The sequence below is a fragment of the Saimiri boliviensis genome, chromosome 13 (genome assembly GCF_048565385.1).
Source record: "Saimiri boliviensis isolate mSaiBol1 chromosome 13, mSaiBol1.pri, whole genome shotgun sequence".
Classification (NCBI taxonomy): domain Eukaryota; kingdom Metazoa; phylum Chordata; class Mammalia; order Primates; family Cebidae; genus Saimiri; species Saimiri boliviensis.
Window position 1 is genome coordinate 62,890,140 of NC_133461.1, and position 22,362 is coordinate 62,912,501.

At 39.1% G+C, this 22,362-nt stretch overlaps 1 protein-coding gene across 4 annotated transcripts in view; it reads right to left on the minus strand.

Moving 5' to 3' along the window:
* L3MBTL4 (L3MBTL histone methyl-lysine binding protein 4) overlaps window positions 1–22,362 on the minus strand; it is a 456,802-nt gene that overhangs the window by 252,008 nt on the left and 182,432 nt on the right. For all 4 annotated transcript variants that reach the window (XM_074383753.1, XM_074383752.1, XM_039463865.1 and 1 more), the window contains exons 11-12: window positions 15,776–15,861; window positions 13,247–13,357 (exon numbers count right to left, since the gene is read on the minus strand). In XM_074383753.1, coding sequence (XP_074239854.1) covers window positions 13,247–13,357; window positions 15,776–15,861 — 197 coding nt within the window. The remainder of the gene's footprint in view (window positions 1–13,246; window positions 13,358–15,775; window positions 15,862–22,362) is intronic.

Here is a 22,362-nt window from a genome sequence, read left to right on the forward strand (position 1 = left end):
CTCTCACTGCAATATCCAGGGCCCAAGCGCAGTAAGAACTTTGGAAGTGCCCCACAGGAAGCTGTCGGGCAGGACAGGCAGGAATGCCAGCACAGTGATGGACAACACCCCTAGAAGGAGGATGCTGCCAGCAGAAGCCACTGATGGAAGCTCAATGACAGCAAGGGGTGGTAAACAAGAGGGGTTAAGGGGTATAATCACAAAGGCCACTGCTGCAAGATTCCTAAAGGTAGCAGCAAAGCACAGTGGCACAAACCTGTTTCTTCATTTTGGAATCTTAGCCGCAAATGAGAAGTAATCACCGTGGAGCACAGTAAATAAGAAGATGTAACAATATTTTGTATATCAGTTTGGGGCTTGGGGATTTTCCATTTATTAAAATACACCATGTTCATACACTGATAAGCATACACTGGAGTCATTGTGGGCACACATTGTAGGAGGAACTCTCCTAGTTGGCCAGGAAGCAGAGAGATTAACTTGGTTCTCTAGATGCCTTAAGCCAAGTGAAGTAGGCCACACTCAAAAAACAATCTGAATCCTTCAGGCTACTGGCAGGTTTTGCCATTAGAATTACATTTATTTTAAGAGAAGAGGTTATTATTACTGGAAAATCACTAGCAAACATTACTGTTCAGAATTCCAGCCATTTATTATCCATTATCCATCCATTACTACTCCACAGTCCCACTGTTTGTCAGATGTTATTAGTATAATGGCCTCATAATGGACTCTGCTTCTTTGACACTATTACCGTTCTGCCATGGTTTACTCCGTCAGTATTTCAAGGGAGGAAGCATCACATACAATGAAACAATACATTAATTAAATTATTCAAATACTATGTAATTCTCAGCCATGCTTAAAGTAAGCATGTTGCTTCTTAAAGGTATATGCATAATACAGAAACACCAATGAATCTGATTTTCTATGCAATGTTAGAAATAGCTCCTCTTTTTAGGAACACATAGAGAGCGTTTAGTTAATACCAAGGGCTAATGCACGTTTGTTTTGCATGAATAAATAATCCTTAATAAACAGTAGTTTGCACTGATAAATAAGCTATCAGTACACTTTTATTTGCAGCTCACATTCACTCCTTCATTCATTTGGCAAATATTTATTGAGTACCCATGAAATGCCAGGTGCTATTCCACAGGCAGTAGGGATATTAAGAGTACTTGGGTAATCAAGGGATAAAAATGCTCCTTCCACTAACTTATATTCTAGAGGCAAAACAAAGTATAAATAAATAAAACAAATATGTAACCTAATGTCAGATAACCATAAATACCTATGATGAAAACTAAATTCATGTAAGAAGACAGTGAATTGCTTCAACAGCAACAAGTAGAAATTCCAAGTGTGCATGTTCACACATGGATTGAAAGGTGGATTTGGTCATGGGAATATCGGCAATTTTACTGTGAGCTTCTCTTTTCCCAGTGGATGATAGGCAAGATCACGAGAAGAGAATGAGAAGGCTGTGAGGAGCAGAGTTGCGTGAAACGGCTCTCTTGGAGAATGAGAACACAAAATGGTTAGGACAACTGAGTAGAATGCCAGGAATGGGCTTAGGGTTCTCGTGGACACTTATGGAGATAAATTTGAAGGCAAATCTCTCAGCATGGCTCTTTGTGTTTCTCTAGCCATGAAATTAAACTTCGGTTCACTCAGAAATTTATTATCACGTAATTATGTGAGAATAGACAAAAATTACATTCCCAATGAAGTGAGAGATTACAGAGAGACTCAAAAAGAAAGAAAAGACAACCAACTTGGAAACAGAAATGCAATTTATGTTCAACGTGATAAAGTGTGCAATAACCTGATGATTATCACACATTCTATTCACATGACAAAATTTCATATGCACCCCATAAATATGTACAAATATAATGTATCCCAAAAGAGTGTGGAATGAGACAGTGCTAAATTAGGTTTAGTCTAAAGCTGCCTCCTTACATATTTTATGTTCAGCCTAAAGGTTTCTCTGTACACAGTGAACTGCAACTAATTGGATACGTAAATACACTGTAACCTACTCTTGTGCCAATCACCAACTTTCAGCCAGTCAAAGGCAGACAACTGTTCAAACCACATTCAAAAAAGGCAAACGCAGAGCTGCAACCAGTCCAGATGTTTCTGTACCTCCCTTCCATTTTCCGCACATCACTTTCCCCTTTCTGTCCATAAATCTTCTCCGACCATGTGGCAGCACACAGTCACCCTGAACTTCTTCTGGTCCTGGGGCTACCCAATTTGTGAATCATTCTTCATTCAAGTAAACTCTGTTAAATTTGTTTAAAGTTTGTCTTTGAACAACAGGTTGGAGGAGTAAGTCAGGACTTGATTATGCAGGATCTAGTAGGACACACTGAAGAGCTGATTCTTTTTTACCTAAATGCAATGGGAAGATGGAAGGATGTAAGCAAAGGAGTCACATGGTCCAGTCCATATGTTTAAGCCATCACTTTGGCATCTTTAGGTAGCAAAGATTGAGAGGGTCTGCAGCAGGTGCAGAGAGACAAGCTAGGAGGTGACTGCAGTGGCCCAGGTGAGAGATGCTGCCGGCTTTCATTAAGGTGGCAGTCAGGGTGACAGCAGTCATAGGGATGGAGAGAGGTAAAGAGACTAGGAATATATTTCCTAGAGTTGGTGTCCATGGACTATGGTGGTTGACCATGTGTGGTAGCTCTGAGGTGGGTAGATTGCAAAAATGACTCCCAGGTTTCTGTTTTAAGCAATTTGGTAGATCAGACTACCATTGCTAAAGTTGAGGCTGCCTAGGGGAGAAAAAGTTGTGTACTGAGGAGTTCAGTCCAGGAAATATTAACATAGACATATAAAAGATGTCAAAACTAACATTTACATACCTAACCCTGGAGCTCTGGGAGAGGTTACAGCAGTTTTAAAGTTACTGGCTAATATAAAGTGCTGAAAACCAAGGGAATGGATTACCTCACTTAGTGAGAGAGACATTCTCAGCCCAGGCATGTATCAAATCACCTGGGAGAGCTGTACAAAATGCTGATGCCTCCTGGGTACTTCATGCTGTCAGGCCTGAGCACACAGCAGGGAGCAGAAACAGCAAAAGGCCCAGGACCCATGCCTTGGCCAACGCCAGTATTCAGAGTTTAAGAAAAGCAGAGAAGCCAACAACAGTACTCAAAAGGAACGAAGAGGTTGAAGAAAACAAGTAAACATAATGGCATAGAATCTATGATAATAATTACTATTCCCATTTCCCCCCTCCAAAAACAAAACAGGCTAGATAGGGACACACTGATTGACATGGGATAGCTGACTCCTCCCACATCATTTGTCACATTAAGAATTCAAAGACTATGATTCAGACTCCCAGCTCTCTAGCATAGAGCCTCACATTCCAACCCAAAGTAGGGAGTGTACATTTCAAGCTTACCTGTAGTTTATTCCAAAATTAGGGAGTAATTGGCTCTTAAAATTGACTAGACTTCCTTTACTTATAACACTGTTGAGTTGGGAGGGCTTCCCAGAGAACCTTATTTAACAGTGTTGAGGCAGGAGAGCCTGATGTCTGCTGAATTCAGAACAAAAAGAAGCCACTCATATCTGACTCACTGTGGAGGGAGGGCAGCAAACACCTACCACGCTCCTTGGTTCACATGGAGAAAGGTATTACAAACCAGGGCCAAGAACAGCTAGTCCACACTGACCTAGGAGAAAACAGGCATTCCTTGCTCCTGTTTAAGAACAGGTAATGCAAACTTCAGTGCACATATAAACCAGGTGGGATCTGGTTAAAATGCAGATTCTGAATCTGGAGGTCTGAGGTGTACCCCCAGATTCTACATTTCTAATCAGCTCCCAGGTGACGCAGACTCTACACTCTGCTGATCTTGACTGGGAGGTCTCTAGAGAGCCCTCACCTGTACCAAGCCTTTCCAAGATCACATTCAGTTCGGGGATGAACCCTCAGCTGCCACGTGCCTGCCCTAAGCCTGGCCGTGAAATCTGCCTGAACACCTTCTGCTGTACCTGTCCAGGGTATGTGCCCAACCTGCCTCAGATTACCACTCATTCCTGGGGCTGGCATGCTGCCCAGCTTGCTCCTCAGGACCCCAGCTTTGGTTCAGCTTTGATTTGTCCCCTTGGTTTGGTCCAACCACCCTGAAACACGACTCCATCCTCTGTGTTTACAGGAGCTACACACCGCTTTTTTTCTCTTGCCAGGCACCCTGGGGTTATAGGAAGACCATTTCCTGTGAATATGTCCTGGCCTATTGTTTCCATGGTCCAGCACTGGCAGTGCCAAGGATGCAAGAACATATACCCCAGATGAAGTCCTGGAATGGAGATGTTGGGAATGAGTCTTTACCAAGTGGCAGGAGAAAAAGAAAAAGCTCTGGGGCTGGGGCTGGGGCTGGCGCTGGGGCTGGGGCTGGGGCCCCCATTCTCTCTCCCACAGCTGAGCCCTGACGGCTCTTACAGCCATGCAACTCCCCACAAGTCCTCTGGTCACAATCCAAATAAAGATCTTGCACAGACCACCTGTCCAAGGGGCTTTTGATAGTTTTAAAAGAAAAAAAATGTGCATCCATCCATATATACATGTATGTATACACATTAAAACGAATTAAACCCAAAGTCTCTTTTGTCTCTACATGATAGTAAATAAAAGCATTTGGTGTTTGGAAATGCAAATAAAACAAGGCATGTTATATACTTTTTCTAAGAGGAGAAAAACTGTTTTTGAGAAGCCATCTGCCCCTCAGCATCTTTGCACACAATGCTCCCTGCATTTGCAGCGGCTTTTAAGCACTGGAGGGTTTGTGCTATGCACAATTTCACTGAACTGTCACGCTATCCTCTCTCTCCAACTAGATGGTGAGGGCAGCATCCAGGTAAGCATTGTATCTGTAAGGCCTGCGGCCCCTGGGATGGTCTCTTTCTCCTACCTTAAGAGTGCGCAGTAAATAAAAGCTGTTGATTACACAGTCGACCTCCTTTCTTCCACTTCTTTTTACTGAATATCTTAATTTTATCCAAAACAAGTGTATAAGGCAGAATAATAGGCTCCCAAAGGTGGAGATTCTAGTCCCCGAGACCTGTGAGTATGTCCCTTTACACAGCAAGGGGGATTTCTGCGAGAGGGGTCAAGTTAAGGATCTTGAGATGGGAGAGAGTCCTGGATTAGTCAGTAAACTCAAAGAAATCACAATGGTGCTTAGAAAAGGAAAATAGGAGTGTCAGAGGCAGAGGTTGGAAGGTGCTACACTGCTGGCTTTGAAGATGGAGAAAGCAGCCAGGAGCCAAGGAGGAAAGGTGGCCTCTAGAAGGTAGAAAAGGCAAGGAAGCAGATGCTTCTCCAGAGCTTCCGGAAGAAACCAGCCCTACAGACACCTCCATTTTAGCCCAGAGATACTTCTGACCTAGAGAAATGTAACATAGTAAATTTTGCTTTTTTACTTTTCTGTTTTTCATTTTACTTTAAGTTCTGGGGTACATGTGCAGAACGTGCAGGTTTGTTACTTAGGTGATGCACATGCCCGGGTGGTTTGCCGCACCCATCAACCCGTCACCACTATGTTTGCGGTAATTTGTTAAAGTAGTAATGGGAAAGTAATACAACTAACTTTCTGGAAATAAATTAATCTCATATAAAAATCTATTCATCGTCTTCTCAAAGAAAAGTCTCCTTTTCCTGAGTTCATCATCCTTTCTTGTATTCACAAGCAATGGCATAGATTTTGGAATAGGGGGTGGGGGAGGAATGTGGTCACCATTTTGCTTAGCTAGTCCATTATTCACTTATTTATTTTTAAAAGATATTCTTCTAATGGTTAAATATAGAGTGCCTACAAAGCAGGATGTGAGCAAAAGAGACGACGTTTGGCATAATTAGCTAAGTATCAGTATTAGTAAGGGCATTTGGAATGTCAGAACTGCAGCTGGTCAGAAATAGTACACTTCTGCTTAGGAAAACAGCAGAGAATGTGCAGGTCTCCTCCGAAGCTAAGACAAATCCCACAGGCTCTTGTTTGCTCTGAAGGGATAGAGTGAGTACATGCTGCATGTTCTGACTGAAGGTCTGGGAAAGGAGGGGGCTTCATTATCACAGCAGGTCAGGGGTCTTACATTTTTTGAGCAAATATACAGCTTTGAATGAAGGGCCAAAAGTATGTAGAATGAAGAGCCTGCTTTATTAAGAACTGTTAGTCTAAAATAAGGTCCTTATTCCAAGGCCCATGAACCCTTGAAACACAAATATAATCCTGTATTCAAGTACAAGTACATGGGCATTTTGCATTAGAGCTAACTGTAGCATCCCTCAGACACTCAAAGAAATGCATAACCCTAAAAAAGAAGGATTAAGAACAACTAGGGCTACATCATCATCTTTTATTTAAGAAGTTTCTACAGTGTTCTGTGTAGAAAACTGTGAAATGTTCTATTTCTATTCTATCTGGCTCATGACTAAGCTGATGTCTCTAGCCAAATAATCACATGTCAGGATCTCATTAGATCTCACAGGTCAGGCTGGTAAGATGGGTGTAGGGTGGGGGAATTATCCAAGGAGTTCTAGAGTAGGCTCCAATTCATTACCAAGGCCACATGTTTCTGTGGTGCTGCTAGGCACGTGTTTGAGTTCTTGATACACTGACTTTAATAAAAATGTGAAAGGTAAGTCCCTACTACAGTTCTTGGAGAATACAAATATACTAAGAGACTATACATCCTTTCAGGGGTTTGGCTACATTCACACTGAAAACCAAATAAACAGAGGGTTTTCAATTGATATGGGAAAAAATACATGTATTTTTTTAAATCTAGAAGTTGTTGATTACATGGCAGCCCTCATTTCTTCTACCTTTTTTTATGGAATAGCTAAAATTTATCTAAAGCTAGACTGAAAATCAAATATAGATGTGGTTTGGTTTAAAAATTAAATATTGGAAAAAATAACACAAGGATATAAAATTACTTATGCTAAAGGTGACAACTAAATAAATTCATCTAATAGTTTAACCAGTACAGTATCTCTTAAGAGAGGGGTTGGCAGATTACAGCCCACAGGCCTAGAAGACCTGTTTTTGTGTGTCCCATGAGCTAAAAACGGTGCTGACATTTCTAAATGGCTAGGGAAAAGCCAAAATAGGATTATTTCATAACATGTGAAAAGTATGTGAGATGCAAATCTCAGAGTCATTTATGTGTTTACATATTGTCTCTGGCTGTTTTTGTGATGAACAGCAGAGTCAAGCAGAGCAGTTACTGCAGAGACCACATGGCCCACAAAGCCTGAAATATTTACTCTCTGGCTCCTTACGAAAAAGGCCCTGCCACCTGGTTTAAGAGCTCAGGCCGAAGAACCAGGCCAACTGGTTCCTACCTGGCTCTGTCACTTATAAGCTGTGTAACCTTGGGCAAGTCCCTTAAGCTCTCTGTGCCTATTTCCTTTCATATGCTGCTTTATGGGTTGGTGTGAGGAATAAGAGTGAGAAAATGGAAGGCAAGGATATGGCAGCATGGGGGCTTGAGTGAGCCAGCTCCAGTCCTGTCACTGCTGTTCTTCATTTTACCTGGAATTTACTGGAGCACATTCACCTGGTTGAGCACTCTCCCTGCTTCAACTTTTCTGGAATTCGTGGTTGACACTAATTTATAGTTTCACCTACTCAAGAAATTATCTTTTCATTGATTGGTCATAACACTTCTGAAAATTGTCCCAGTCTCCTTCCCAAGTGAAGATAGCCATCAATCACTGTGACACTGTGATGGCCATTAATTACAAGCTTAGCTCAAAGGACAGTTATTTTTAATGTTGGTATCTTGTTCTATCCTCATATTTCAAAGCTCTTTTCAAAAATGTATCCCAGACCAGGTACAATGTCTCACATCTATAATCCCAGAACTTTGGAAGGCTGAGCTTGGTGGATTACTTGAGCTCAGGAGTTCAAGACTAGCCTGGGCAACATGGCAAAATCCCATCTCTGCAAAGAAAATAAAATTACAAATATTAGCTGGGTGTGGCGGTGCACACCATAGTCTGAGCTGCTCCAGAGGCAGAGGTGTGAGAATTGTGTGAGCCCATGGAGGTCAAAGCCGCAGTGGGCCAAGATCATGCCACTGCATTTCAGCCTAGGTGACAGAATGAGATCTTGTCTGAAAAACAAAAGCATGCCAGTTACAGACTTTGGCAAGCAGGATGGTATATTCCAGATTTTGGCTGATCATCCAACTAGGACTCACAGAGCACAGGTGACCCTTAGTAAGGTGAACATCACTGACTCGTATCTGGACTTCTGCTTTGCGTTGATACTCCTGTAGGTTTTTCTCAAACAAGAGCTTTCGAATTTATTGGTCTGACATAAAATCCAAAATAGTTTCTAGTCATATAATTAGACAGTCATAAAAATTTCTCTAGGTCATGATGCTCTAATTTCATTGTGAAATGCCACAAATATGTCCAGTTAACGTATTAAATATGGAAAGACTTGCTGAAGAGATTCAATTTATTAATGATTCACTAGAACTTCTTAAAGCATCTATTTGAAATTCATTTATAATTCATTTCACAGCTTAGCTGTAGTTCCTACATGGCAAATATTCATCAAATATTACTCTGTTTTAATTCCTTCCTTTACATTTATTTGTAGAATACTTTTTCCCCCAAATAATGGCTAACCTTCCTAAAAGCATCCATCTATCTATTGTAATTTAATGTGCATTTTCTGATAAGGCGACAGTCATGGGCTTTCAGATATAACAGCATACACTGTGCAATCAAACAAAAGAATCATTATTAAACATAATCACTGGCTATAAATTGAACAAGATACACTGAGTACATCATAAATATTTATTAGAGAGCAACCATCATCATTAATAAACCTAGTATCTTAAAACCCTGCCATGGTGAGAAAAACTCCACCACTCACCTTCCGATGAACCACACATCACCAAATGAGTATTTTCAGTATGAAAATCAGAAAATCTGGCCTGAGTAGTCCAAGTGGATTTATAAGGGTGAGCAAGAAAAGGATACTGGATGAGACTGCTCATGGTGCTATGCCACAGCACTGACCATGTATGATCTCCAGTTCCAATGGCTTATCACAGCTACAGGGCAATTGCTAAAATGTAGAGAATACTGGCTTCAGATTAGAAACATGGTTATCCTTCAAATCTTCATCAGATTACTTAAGTTCTCCATGCCAACTGTACAGCAAAAATAACATCTACCTAAAAGAGTTGTTGTGAAGCCAAAAGTGTGATAGATAACATACTTACTAAGTGCCTACTCTACTATTACTATTTCTACTACGTCTAATACTTGCACCACTACATCCACTACTGACCGTTACTACTTCTACTACTACAAACACTAGGCAAGTTATTTCATTCCAATTCTCTTAGCTGGGATATTATTAGTGAGCCTATATAAATAATAATAATCCTGCTTTTTTTAGACCCAAAGCCCATAAGACCCACTAAACTGGCAAAACAAAACAAAACAAAACAAAACCAAAACAAAACAAATAAGAAGTGGTGGGGTGAAGATGTGGGGAAGCTGGAGTCCTCATATGCTGCTAATGGGTAATGGGTAAGGAAAACAGTGCAGCCACTTCAGAAAACATTTTGGCTGTCCCTCAAAAGCTCAAAAATAGAGTTACCCTATGACCTAGCAATTCCACACCTAGGAATATATCCAAAAGAAATAAAAACATATGTCCACACAAAAACATATGTGAATGTTCATACCAGCAGTAATCAAAATAGCCCAAAATAGACAACCCAAATGTCCATCAACTGATAAGGAGGTAAAATATGGTATATCCATACAATGGAATATTATCCAGAAATAAAAAGGAATGAAGTACTGATATTTCCATATCGATGAACCTTGGAAACACTATGCCAGGTGAAAGAAGCCAATCAAAGGATCACATATTATAGGACTGTGTTTATATTAATTTCTTTAATTTGAAATCTAACCTTTTGTTTTTAGCTACAGTGAATATAGTGTTTTTAATATTTTTATTTGATGAAGAAAAGCAGGTAAAAAAGACTATACAAATCCATATAGAAAGTAGATTACTGATGACCAGGGGGGTTGTCGGGTAAAAGGAGGGTAGAATGAGGAGTGACTGCTAATGGGTACAAGGTTGACAAGGTTGCTCTTGGGGGTGATGAAATGTTTAAACTTACTGGTGATGTTTGCACAACTTTGTGAATATACCTAAGACCGACGAATTTTAAGGTATGTGATTTGCATCTTTTAAAAAGTGTAATAAAAATAGAACTAATAAAATAAATAAAGTTTTTGCATTTTTAGTAGGGGAGCATCAGAAGGAAATGAAGTCATCTTTAGTGAGTCTGCTGTGCTCTGCCAAGGACTGCCAGTGCCACACAGGACCGTAGGCAGGACAGACAATACGGACTTAGGCGCAAGTGACAAAGCAGTGGGGTCGTGGGCAGTCACTACTCCTCATTCTACATATCTGTTCTCCCACGAGGAAGCGAGTTATTTAGGATAAAAAATAGAACACAAGAGTAGGAAGATTAGGACTGCTATAAGCTCTAGAGTTGAAAACATCTGTTTGAAAGCTGGGGTTTAAAATCCTGTTCCCATGTATACTATCTTGTGACCTTGGACCAATTACTTAACCTCTGTGGAGTTCAGTTTCTTCATCTACAGAACGGGTGTAACAAGAGTACCTTATTTCACATGGTGGCAGGAGGATACGTTAACACACGTAAACCCCTTAGAACAGTGTCTGACAAGACTAAGTGCCATCACCACAGGCATTGCTGAAAATGTAGTTCCTGTTGTTAGAACAGGCTGACTCTGCTCCCACAGTCAAATACAGGCATGCAGCACAGTAACATCTGCTCCCGTTAACATTCCCCACATAATTCCAATCAAACTTCCTGCTTTTTTCCCCAAGGAGTGTAGGCTTTGTCCATCTACTGATGACAATTGCTTCCATGAGGTCCCTTCATTAACACAGAAAATAATACACCCAGGGAGAGCAGCACAGGGTATTTGCATCAACTAATTACAGCAGCAGCTACTGCTGAAGTACCTATAGTATAAAGAGCCAGGTAGAGTTTCAGGAATTGTACATTCACGACCTCACTGAATTTGCACCACAAGCTTGTGAGGTAGGTATTGTTGACACCAACACTTTACAGATAAGGAAAGTTCAAATATGTTGAGTAATTTCACCAAGTTACTATACAGTCAATTAAGTCATTGCTGGAATTTGAACCCAGATCAGTCTTGTCCGAGGACATTTTCCAATACATTGTTACTCCAGATTTCCAAGAGAATAGTAAATTTGAAAATAAGATAAGAGTGCTTGTGGACCAAAATAATCATATTCAGATTGACAGTCAGAGTGCCAAAGCGCATTCACAGCCATTCACTCCTCCACACCCTCCTTAATTCACTCACACATACAGTAAGCATCTATTATGTGCTGGGATAAAAATTTTCTTTGAAAAATACTGACTTTAAAAGAAAATTAGAGAATAATAGAACAATATGAACAATATAATCAAAACAATGATATGATCAACACATTACCTGAAGAATAGAAGAATGTACTGGGCAAAGCCAAGAGCAGAAAAACTTCAATTGCTTGCTTACACACTGGCAATGAAGGATCAATCAATGCTACAGTATGTATCTTTTGAATAATAAAAAAATAGTCTGTCATCTAAAAATGAAAGTCAGATTTGATTTACTATTAAGATTGAACTTATCTTAGAAATGCAATACTTTTATTTTTTTGAGATGGGGTCTCGCTCTGTTGCCCAGGCTGGAGCGCAGTGGTGCAATCTCGGCTCACTGCAACCTCTGTCTCCCCGGCTGAAGCGATTCTTTTGCCTCAGCCTCCCAAGTAGCTGAAATTACAGGCACATGCCACTACATCTGGCTAATTCTTGTACTTTTAGTAGAGACAGGGTTTCACCATGTTGACCAGGCTAGCCTCAAACTCCTGACCTCAGGTGATTCACTCACCTCAGCCTCCCAAAATGCTGGGATTACAGGCATGAACCACCGTGCCTGGCCTACTTTTAAAACAAAAGTTAATCATAAAATGTCACTGAATTAACAAAGCAATTATGATATGCAAAAGTCATTTCTGTTGAAAATGCCACAAGAGTAAACAGTAAAATGCCACAAATAAACATGAATTAAAGCAACACATTTAAAATTAAACTTAAAACATTACTAAGATGGTATATGGAAAAATGTCTACATTATTCCTGAATATTATTTAACACAGTTATTGCTTTCATTCAGAAGAATAAAGAACAGTGTACACTCTCAATAATCTATTGCCAAGCTGGACACTCATCTCTAAATTTTACTAAAATGTGTGTACTGATTATTCTCTATAAATTGAATCAGATATTATTTTCAAATTAGGGATACAGCAAATAAGATTTCTTTTAAATTATATCAAACCTAAATCTCTTTTAAGATAATCCCTTTTAAAATTAGTTGACTTCAATCTTTATTATTATGAAAAGAAATTATGTTTGTGTGGAATATAATTTTTGAACCGTAATATGTTGTGGAAAATTTAATAAATTCTACAGAGCTTTCAGCTCTCTGAGAAAAATAAAGGACAGTCTAGAAATCTTTTAATCAAATCTTCAATTTGAAATCTAACCTTTTGTTTTTAGCTACAGTGAATATAGTGTTTTTAATTTTTTTATTTGATGAAGAAAAGCAGGTAAAAAAGATTTAATTATTCTTGGTAAGCTGTTTAACAACAATGATTTCAAGAAAAATATAATGTCAATAAAAAAGCTTTAAAAAAAGAACTGACAGTAAAAGTCAAAACAACAAATCCAAACAGAAATGTATTAGAATATCTCTCAAAACAGTCATGTCTACAGATTACCCCCTAAACGTACACATAAGCTGAGAATCTCTCCATCCAAAGACATGTGACTAGAAATTAAGATAGTTGTTGTTTTATTCTTCTGCTGACCTGAAAAATCAGAGCCTTTGTAGCCAGCTTCAGGTGAGTTACACCCTCTCCTTTTCTTAGGGATCCTCTAGTCCCATCTTGGCCACGGGCAATCTTCAAGGGCAAATCCAGAATGTTCCCCCCACCAAAAAAAAATTTATTGTGTAGATGAATTTAAAAACAAGGTAGGTTCAGATAACGGGAGGGTGGAGGAAACAAAAATGATGTAGGAAAAATACTGATATAATAACATAATAATTTAAAATATGTACCTTTACTCTTTGGTCATCAACATCTACAATCGTAGCAACACGAATTAGCCTGGGGTTTCGTTTATCCACAACTTCAAGTTTCATATTTGGCAGAAAACCATGAGGCAACCTCTGTAAATATCGTAAGTACAAGTCATGCAAAATTCAGTAATTCAGATATCCTTCTAATTTTTTCTAAAATACTACTGTTTTAGTTTTAGTATGCAGATCTTTAATACAACTGGAATTAAATTTGTTGTTTTTGTTTGTTTGTGATGGAGTTTCGCTCTTCTCGCACAGGCTGGAGTGCAGTGGTGCTATCTCAGCTCACTGCAACCTCTGCCTCCCGAGTTCAAGCGATTCTCCTGTCTCAGCCTCCAGAGTAGCTGGGATTACAGGCATGTGCCACCATGCCCAGCTAATTGTTATATTATTAGTAGAGACAGGGTTTCACCATGTTGGCCAGACTGCTCTCGAACTACTGACCTCAGGTTATCCACCTGCCTTGGCCTCCGAAAGTGCAGGGTTTACAGGCATGAGTCACTGTACCTGGCTGGAATTTAGTTTTAAGAGCACATAGGACTGTATGCATATTATTTCATTCATTTCACAAAAATCTGTGAGAAAATATTTTTTTCTGCCATTTTAAATATAGCTAAAAAGACAAAGACAGATTACATAACAAATTTGTTAATGATTACACTAAAGTTCAAAAAGCATCTTATTACAGTTCTTATGTTAGTTTAGATTTTTTTATTCTTTCTAATACTGACCTTATAATTTCATAAATTATTGACTATTCTCAATTGCCCAGTTTCAAAGTGTATAGCCCAGAAGGCAAATTATTTAATAAATACTCAGAAAGGATAAACACAACCCTTTACAAATCTAAAATATGCTTAGATAAAAGCTGTGTAATTTCAGCTGTTAAACTGTTTTAAAATCATATTATGATGTACTTTAAAGCCATAACCTATGCTTTTGTCATTTCATCTGTAACATGGGACAGGTGATCTGTGTTAAGGTTTCTTTCAAGTCTTACAATGCTAAGAACCAAGAGTCTATAACCACAGACACACAGGGAGTCATTACCAAGGAGTAAGAAAAAAGACACCGGACTTACCAAATCATGGAAACTAAGGAAATTCAACTCTGAAAAACCAAAGTCAAAGGCAACTCTGATAGTTTCTATAGGTTGACAAAAAGTTTCACTTTGAAAGCTATTACACATAAAAGTGTTCGACTGGTTTTATTAGAAACAAAAATGTTTTGAATTTTTCAAGTCTAGAAATGGCAGAAGGAAAACAAAACCCTACTAATACATCAGTAATAAACAGTCAAATATTTCTGCACTATCTGGAATGTTTCTCGCCAGCTTTTATAGAAACACATTTTCTTTGTAAGATGCATTATTACATCTACCAAATGGAGTATATGGACTATAATTAGGTCTTTGATCCCTGAGAATCTCTCTGTTCTCCCCAAGGTCACTGACCTGAACAACAAAGGTTTAGTATCGTAGATGCCTAAGACACATACCTGGGCTGCATCCGCAATAACCCAGAACAGAGCCTGACAGTTGCCTTCTTAGCTACTTTTCAGAATTTTGTTTTCTGGTCATTTTCCTCTTGGAAAAGTAAAGTACAGTAAGAATTTTTGCTTACTGAATCTTTGCTCTTCTCAAAGCCCTTCTTAGTGCTTCAGAACTTCTACCTTCCTGATTTTATTATATGGACATCTTTCCTCAAATGCAGTCAGTTACAATCAATTTTTCAAAAAATGAAATATCATTTTGTTTCAAACCCCTCTTGATCTCTAGAAAACTTTCAGTAAATGAAATCATATGTAGAAGCCTAATATATAAAATTCTGATTAAAGACAAGTTGGGGAACAACTTGAAACTGACATAATAACATAATAACTTAAAATATGTACCTTTCAGTCTCAAACACACAGAGAATTGAAAGGGAATAGAGTTTGAAAACCACTGGTTTAGGATATAAATATCTTTAACTGTACCACCTATGTACTTTATTTTAGAAATTAATTTATACTTAGTTCAATCCTGCAATAAATATATAAGTACAGATTTGAACTTTAAAAATTAGTATTCTATCAAGTGCTAAAAGAAAGGTTTACCTCAAAATATACAAAATTATTCACACAAAGGCTATGCATTTCAACTATTTTGTTAGGGCATCACAGACATTCAAGCAGTCCCTGAGAGAGTGATACTGAAAAAATTCAGAGTTCCCACTGAGCAGACTAATGGAAACAAAAATATAAGGAATGGATCATCAGCAGTTGATGAAGTGCTTTCAACTGAACCTCTGATATGCCATTTTTCAAAGAAGGAAGTCATCTACATTTGTATATTAGAACAACAGCAATGAGTCACCTACTTTGTATTTTTAACTAAAAGAAAAGCATCTTGGTTACAAAACTACTACTTGAATTTAGAAAAAACTGGAATAATTTAAACTGCCAAATGAAGGCATGACTCAATGCAAACGTTTAAAGGTGAGAGTACATACTCACATATTAACCTACCATTTTAAAAACTTTGGCAGGAACTGCATTGGTTTGAGTAGCTTCCAGGTATTCTGTCCAGGAAAAATTTTCTGGATTGGGATAACCTAAAAATATATATATAAATATCAGAAGATTACTCATAGATATTCTGATTCCCATATTCTACAAAACATTGGATGATGTAACACCTAATGTTAATTGAATGCTCACCATTTAACAGGCCTGATGCTAAGAACTTCACATATTCAGTTCACCATAACCTCTGAGAAGGTTAAAGCATGCCTGCACTCAAGCACTCACTCACTGATACTCTCATTCACTCAACAAGGTTACGTGAGTTGCTCAAGGTCAAAGGTCACATGAGTACTCCGCAGAACCAGGTGACACCCAGGATTCTGACTCCCAAGCTCCAACAAAAGTCTCCTTAGAAGTCTAAAAAACTTCCAAGCAACCATCTGATCTCAAACCATAAATTGGAAAAAAAGACTGAAAATCTTTCAAATTTTTCTAATCGTTCTATATCTATTAGAGTTTTATTCTCATTATTAAATCTTTGTAATTACAATTTCCTACAACTGCAATTAAAAATATATGTTAAACATGATATAAATATTTATTTAAAATTCCTTCTTGTTTCTCTTTATGTTTGTGTTCTTTCATTCCTAATTAAATTTGCTAGAGGTCTATATTGTATGGTTGTCTTTATCTTTCCAAGCAATAAGTATTTAGATTTATTATCAGCTCTATTTTTTCTTCTTTTTTCTCTTCTAATTATTTTGTTCACTGCTTTTACTCTTATTACTTCCTCCCTCCTACCTCTCTTAGGATTATTTTATACTTGTTTTGTCAAATTGAATTATGAACATAATTTATTTTCATTAAAAAAAAAATAGACAATGAACCTGCCACTGTTGCCACTAAATTCAGGTTTAGACAGGTGGACAGTTTTTTTAAAAAAAAAATGCATTCTTCTCACTTTTTACTTCCTAAAAACCAATTATATTTGTAATCTGTGTTGTCTTAATTTAATTCTTAAATATTTATTTGACATATTCCAAGTAATTTTCATTTGTTTAAAATAGTAATACTAATATCTAGTTTACCACATTGTAGTTCCAGAATGTCACATGATATATACAATTCCTGCTTTTGAGACTTCAGGATTTCTTTTTAGTATAAAATAGAGGCAACAAATAGAGTATATATGTATACACACACATATTTTTTAAAATGTGGTACCATTTGCAGTAATACAATCTAGCTATATTATTCAAAGATCTGTTCTTTATTTAAGCAGAAAGTCTTAAGCAATAAGCTAAAGTCTCTAAATTATTTTTTTACAATTCTCCCATATTTCTGATCATTTTCCTTCATTTTTATACTTTTTACTAAAATATATTTAAAGTACACAAATTGAGTGAACAGACTGAACATTTTTCAAAAGACTAGCATACCTGCATATAACCAGACCCAGATCTAAACCAGAACATTTCCAGAGCCCCAGGAACCCTCTCATCATCCTCCCTTCTAGGCCCAAAACCAGCCTCCTCAAAGAGAAATCCCTACCCTGGCTTCCAACCACAGAGATTTGTTTTCTTCTGCTTTTCCATTTACATAAATGGAATCACACAGCATGTGCTCCTTTGTGGTAAACATTTTTTGTTCAGCATTCTGAATGTGAGGGTCAAGCAGATTATTGCTTTCAGAATATTCATGTTCATTGTTGCATAATATTCCATTATATGACTATTTCACAATGTGTCTGTTCTGATTGTGGTCTTTTGGGTGGTTTCTATTTGGGAGCTATTATTAAACATGCTGCTATGAACATTCTACTATATTCTTTTTAATGATGAGAAATATACATTTATGCTGGAATGCATCCAGGAGTAAAACTGCTAGATCATGGAGTACTTTGCTTCATATGTTCATGTTACATCATTCTTCATATAAAATGTTTGTCATGAATGTCTCTATTTATTATTAGTATAGAGAAAATTTCCCTTTTTCTTTTGGATACATTTATGTATTTTGTCTCAAATAATTTTTACTGAAAATTATATTGTCACCCTGCTATTTTGTGTTTGTGTTTGCTGATAATAGTTTGCCCACCATTTTTACTTTTATATTATTTTGTTCCAACATACCTATTTTAAACTTTCTAAATAGACTTTAAAATTAAATTAATTTACATTTGCTTTTGTCACTAGTTTTTTCATCTAATGTCTGTAAACACGTTTTAAGCTGAATTTTTTTTTTAGAGCTTTCTTAAGGTTTCCTTTGCTTTCTGTCCTTGCCTTTATGAGCGATGCTATATATCTCATGTTTCAGTAAGTATTTCTGCCATTGCACTTACTTTTTCTTTTTCAAGAGATGGGGCTTCGCTAGGTTGCCCAGACTGGAATGAAGTGGTTATTCATTCACAGTCATACAGAAGTGTAGCCTCGAACTCCTGAGCTCACGTGGTTCTCCCACGTCAGCCTTCTGAGTAGCTGGGACTACAGGTATGTGATACCACACCCAACTCTGCATTTACTTTTATAGCTGATATTTTTTAAATTCATCCAAATCCATTCCTTACATTTTGGATCTCCATATTTCTGTGTGGATTTCGAACCATGCCCACACCTAGCCCCTTCTATGCTGGACTTCCTCACCCAGGCACCTGACCGGAACATGGGGTTGGATGGAGTGAAAGGAAACCTGAGTGCAGGGGACTAAGGACTGGATGTGAGCTGAGTGAGAGAGGCAGCACCCGTCCTGTCCCAGCCTGGTAAAGAAACTCAGCATGTGAGAGGCACTATCCTCCTTCCCCTTTTTGTAATAAACAAGTGAAAAAGGCCATGACCATTTTAAATGCTTCTTAAGCAACAATTGCCTCTATGCCACTCTCAGAAAGAAGTAGGTACATGCAAAAAAGGGAAAACATTGTGTAACTTGTGTATTTCCTGTTCAGTGAACCCAAGGAGAGAAGAATGTCATATGGCCCACGGAGACTTGCAAAAGACACCTCCTCCCACCTTCTTCCTCCAGCCCCACCCCTGAGTCCTCCTAGACCTTGGGAGGCAAGAGGTAGGGCTGTGGGGGAGTGGGAGGGGCCGGTCCATTCACAGCTGTGCAGCAATATCCGGGCGGAAGCTTTTCAAAGATTTAGATTCTCACTTGAGACAAGAATGGAATCCAGGAGACCACCCCATGGAACAAGAATAGCCTTTAACCTCTTCACTCCTCTCAATGAAAACTCACCTCTAAACTGGGCACGGTGGTTCACGCCTGTAATCCCAGCACTTTGGGGGCCCAGGCAGGTGGATCACGAGGTCTGGAGATCAAGACTATCCCGGCTAACAGGGTGAAACCCCGTCTCTACTAAAAATATAAAATATTAGCCAGGCATGGTGGCGGGCACCTGTAGTAGACCCAGATACTCAGGAGGGTGAGGCAGGAGAATTGCTTGAACCCGGGAGATGGAGGCTGCAGTGAGCCAAAATCGCACCACTGCACTCCAGCCTGGGCGACAGAGCGAGACTCTGTCTCAAAAAAAAAAAAAAAAAAAAAAAAAAAAAAAAAAAAAAAAAAAAAAAAAGGAGAGAGAAGAAAAACAAAACCCACTGCTAACAGGCTTCATTTTGGTAAGCACTATATTCCCTGTGAGGTACACTTTTTATCCTCGTTTTGTAGGTTAGCGCTTGAGATCTGAGCAGCCTGCCAAGTGCTATGCAGTTAGAAAGGGAAGAAATGGGATCTGAACAATGAGGAGTGGCTCCATCGGCCTCCTGCTTATCACTGAGACCCGCTGAGACTGAAAACCCAGCGCATCCATGGTCCAAGGCAGCCCCTTTCAGGCTGCAGGATTGAGAGGCCGAGCTCCCCCTGGAGGCCACGGCATAGACTGCGGCAGCGAGAGGGCGGGAATATAGGTAGCTGGATTGGAGATTGGGCTATACTGTTTGAATTACTTATTCATGTCGCACCTCATTCCATGCCATTCTGAGTTTAAAACTTGCATGCTTTGGTTCAGCCATCCATGCCCACAGCCACAGCTTGGACCTCATTCTTTGAAGAAAACTGAGGTTCAAGCTGTGGCTGTGGGCATGGGTGGCTGAACCAAAACATGGAAAAAGTGTCCCAGAAATTAGGATCAAAGATTACTAAACTAGGGCGTCTGCCACGCAGCCCCAGATTTCCTCACCATGCCAGCAATTCTTCCGGTAAAAAGGTAGATCTGGGTGAAAAATGTCTTCAGTTAATGATGAAGAATAATTAAAAATCATCCAGATGGTGGCAAAATTTGGGGTGAGATGTGGTAGAGCAGAGCAGCCGGAACCATCAGGAAGAAGGGTTTTTCCAAACAGCTGAGAACTGTTTTAGAAGAAGAAGAGAACTACTTGGGATATGACAGAATAAGCCATCTCCTTTACAGGCTGCAGGGAAGTGGTGGCCTCAAAAGGGACAAGGGAGGAAGCCGTGTATGAAAAAGCTGGGATCTGCCCAGCATGGTGGCGCACACCTGTAGTCCCAGGTACTCAGGAAGCTGCAGTGGGAAGATCGCTTGAGCCACTGAGTTTGAGGGCAGCCTAGGAACATAATGAGACCTCACCTCTATTTTAAAATAAAATTTTGGACAAAGAAAAATAAGCTGGGATCTAGGAAGATTATTTTCAGAACCTGGAGTGGAACACATTCAGAGTCAATAAAAAAGTCCCTCTGAGGGATGCAAACATGGAAGCAAAAAGGGAAACACTTTAGGGCCAAGCAAAGGTAAATACAAGTGAAAACATTCTGTACCATGTCATTCCAATGGCTTCCTCCGTTACTCAGGGGAAAAGCAGATGCTTTCCATGACCTACAGGGCCCTACAGAACTTCACCCCACTACTGTTCTGGCCTCATCTCCCATTCACTACTCTCTTGCTGTAACTAGAACACTGCAGACATCCTCCCTCTTCAAGTTCCTGTACCTGTTGTTCCTTTACCTGGAGAGTTACCTGCAGATATCCTCCAGACTTGCCACCTCATCTCAAATGCCACTCAGCTATCACCTCTCACTCAGTTTCCACCCTGAACTCTCTCTATATAAGGAGCCCCCTCCCAAATCTATGTGTCCTTCCTAACCCCATTACTTGGCTTATTCTTCTCCACAGTACTTACTGCCACCTACCACAGTGAATATTTTTGCATATTTCTTGTTTCCCTTGCGCCATTAGAACATAGGCTGTCTTATGACAGGAATGTGTTCACTTCACTGCTATTTCCTCACAACACACAGTTGGTATTCAGTAAGTACTTGGTAAATATTTGTTGAATGAGTCAAATATATTTCCTGAAACATTTGCATTTCATATTGTGGCAGCCAGGAATGACAGAGATTAAGCCAAACTGATATCAGTCTAGCCTCAAAATTCTGAAAGGAACTCTGATACAAATTTCTTCACCTACTGGTGCTGGTGGCATCAGAAGTACCATTCGAACAAAATGGTGCTAGTGTATCAATACTGACTACTGTTCCAACAGCACTGTAAACTAGGTGACACCAAGAAAAAGCCATCTGATCTGTGGCATCGATACAATGCAAACATCATACTCCTCAGCTTTGGGTTCCATATTAGAAGGCCATGTAAGAAAGTGTGATACTGGTTTCAGAAATGTTTTAAAAGGCACCCTTGATTATTTTCCCTCTAGGAAAAATACCCTAAGCAGCAACCTATTTCTTCCACTGGAACATTCTTTCCAAATAATTGAGATCATGAATCAATAGCACAAGTCCTTAAAAGTCCCTAACATCCTAGTCTGGGTGACCTGTCCCTGAGAACCTGGAGAAGCAGAGCAACCATAACTATACTGGTGGCCAATTCAGGAAGCAAAATCATGACTATATGACAAACAAGTTTTAAGTAGTGGCCAACAGTCCTATTAATAACCAGCAAAAAAAGAGATCTGCTAAAGGTTTATCAAAATGGACAGATCAATCTGTCTATTGGATGAGCCAAGATTCTATCACAATAGACAGAATGTTCACCATGAACACCATGCTGTATAGACACCTCATCAAACTCAATTCTACTGATGAGGAAAGTGAGACCTAACATTTTAAGTGACTCATACAAGGCAAGACAACTAGCAATGAAGTCAAAGCTAGAGCCTGTGTGACTTGCAATCTGTAGAAATCAAAACTTCTAAAGAGCTACTTCGAAGTCTACTGAGTGCTCTAGGCTGCTGGGCCTGAAGTCTTAGAGAAAGCATCAAGAGAAGAATGAGGATTATGAGACTAGCACCAGTGCAGCCCTGGCTGGCTTTCACCATCATTTTAAAGACCTGAATTGTCTAAGAAAGCCCCTCAGAAGTCACTTATTCATAAGTTTCAGGTATCTCTCACAAGGCAGGGCAGTGAATCATCCAAATTCCCAGGCCTCCCAATGATAGAGACTGAGGAAAGTTACCACTACCTGAGAGCTGCCATTCTTCTGGTAGGTTCTGGACATACAGAAGGGCTCTTTATGGAAACAATCATAGGACCAAGTAGTCACTAATTGTCCTGTATTAGATAGTGGCATGCTGTTCAGTACATGACTAAAGAAATACAAGACTTGAAGAAAATTAAACACTTCA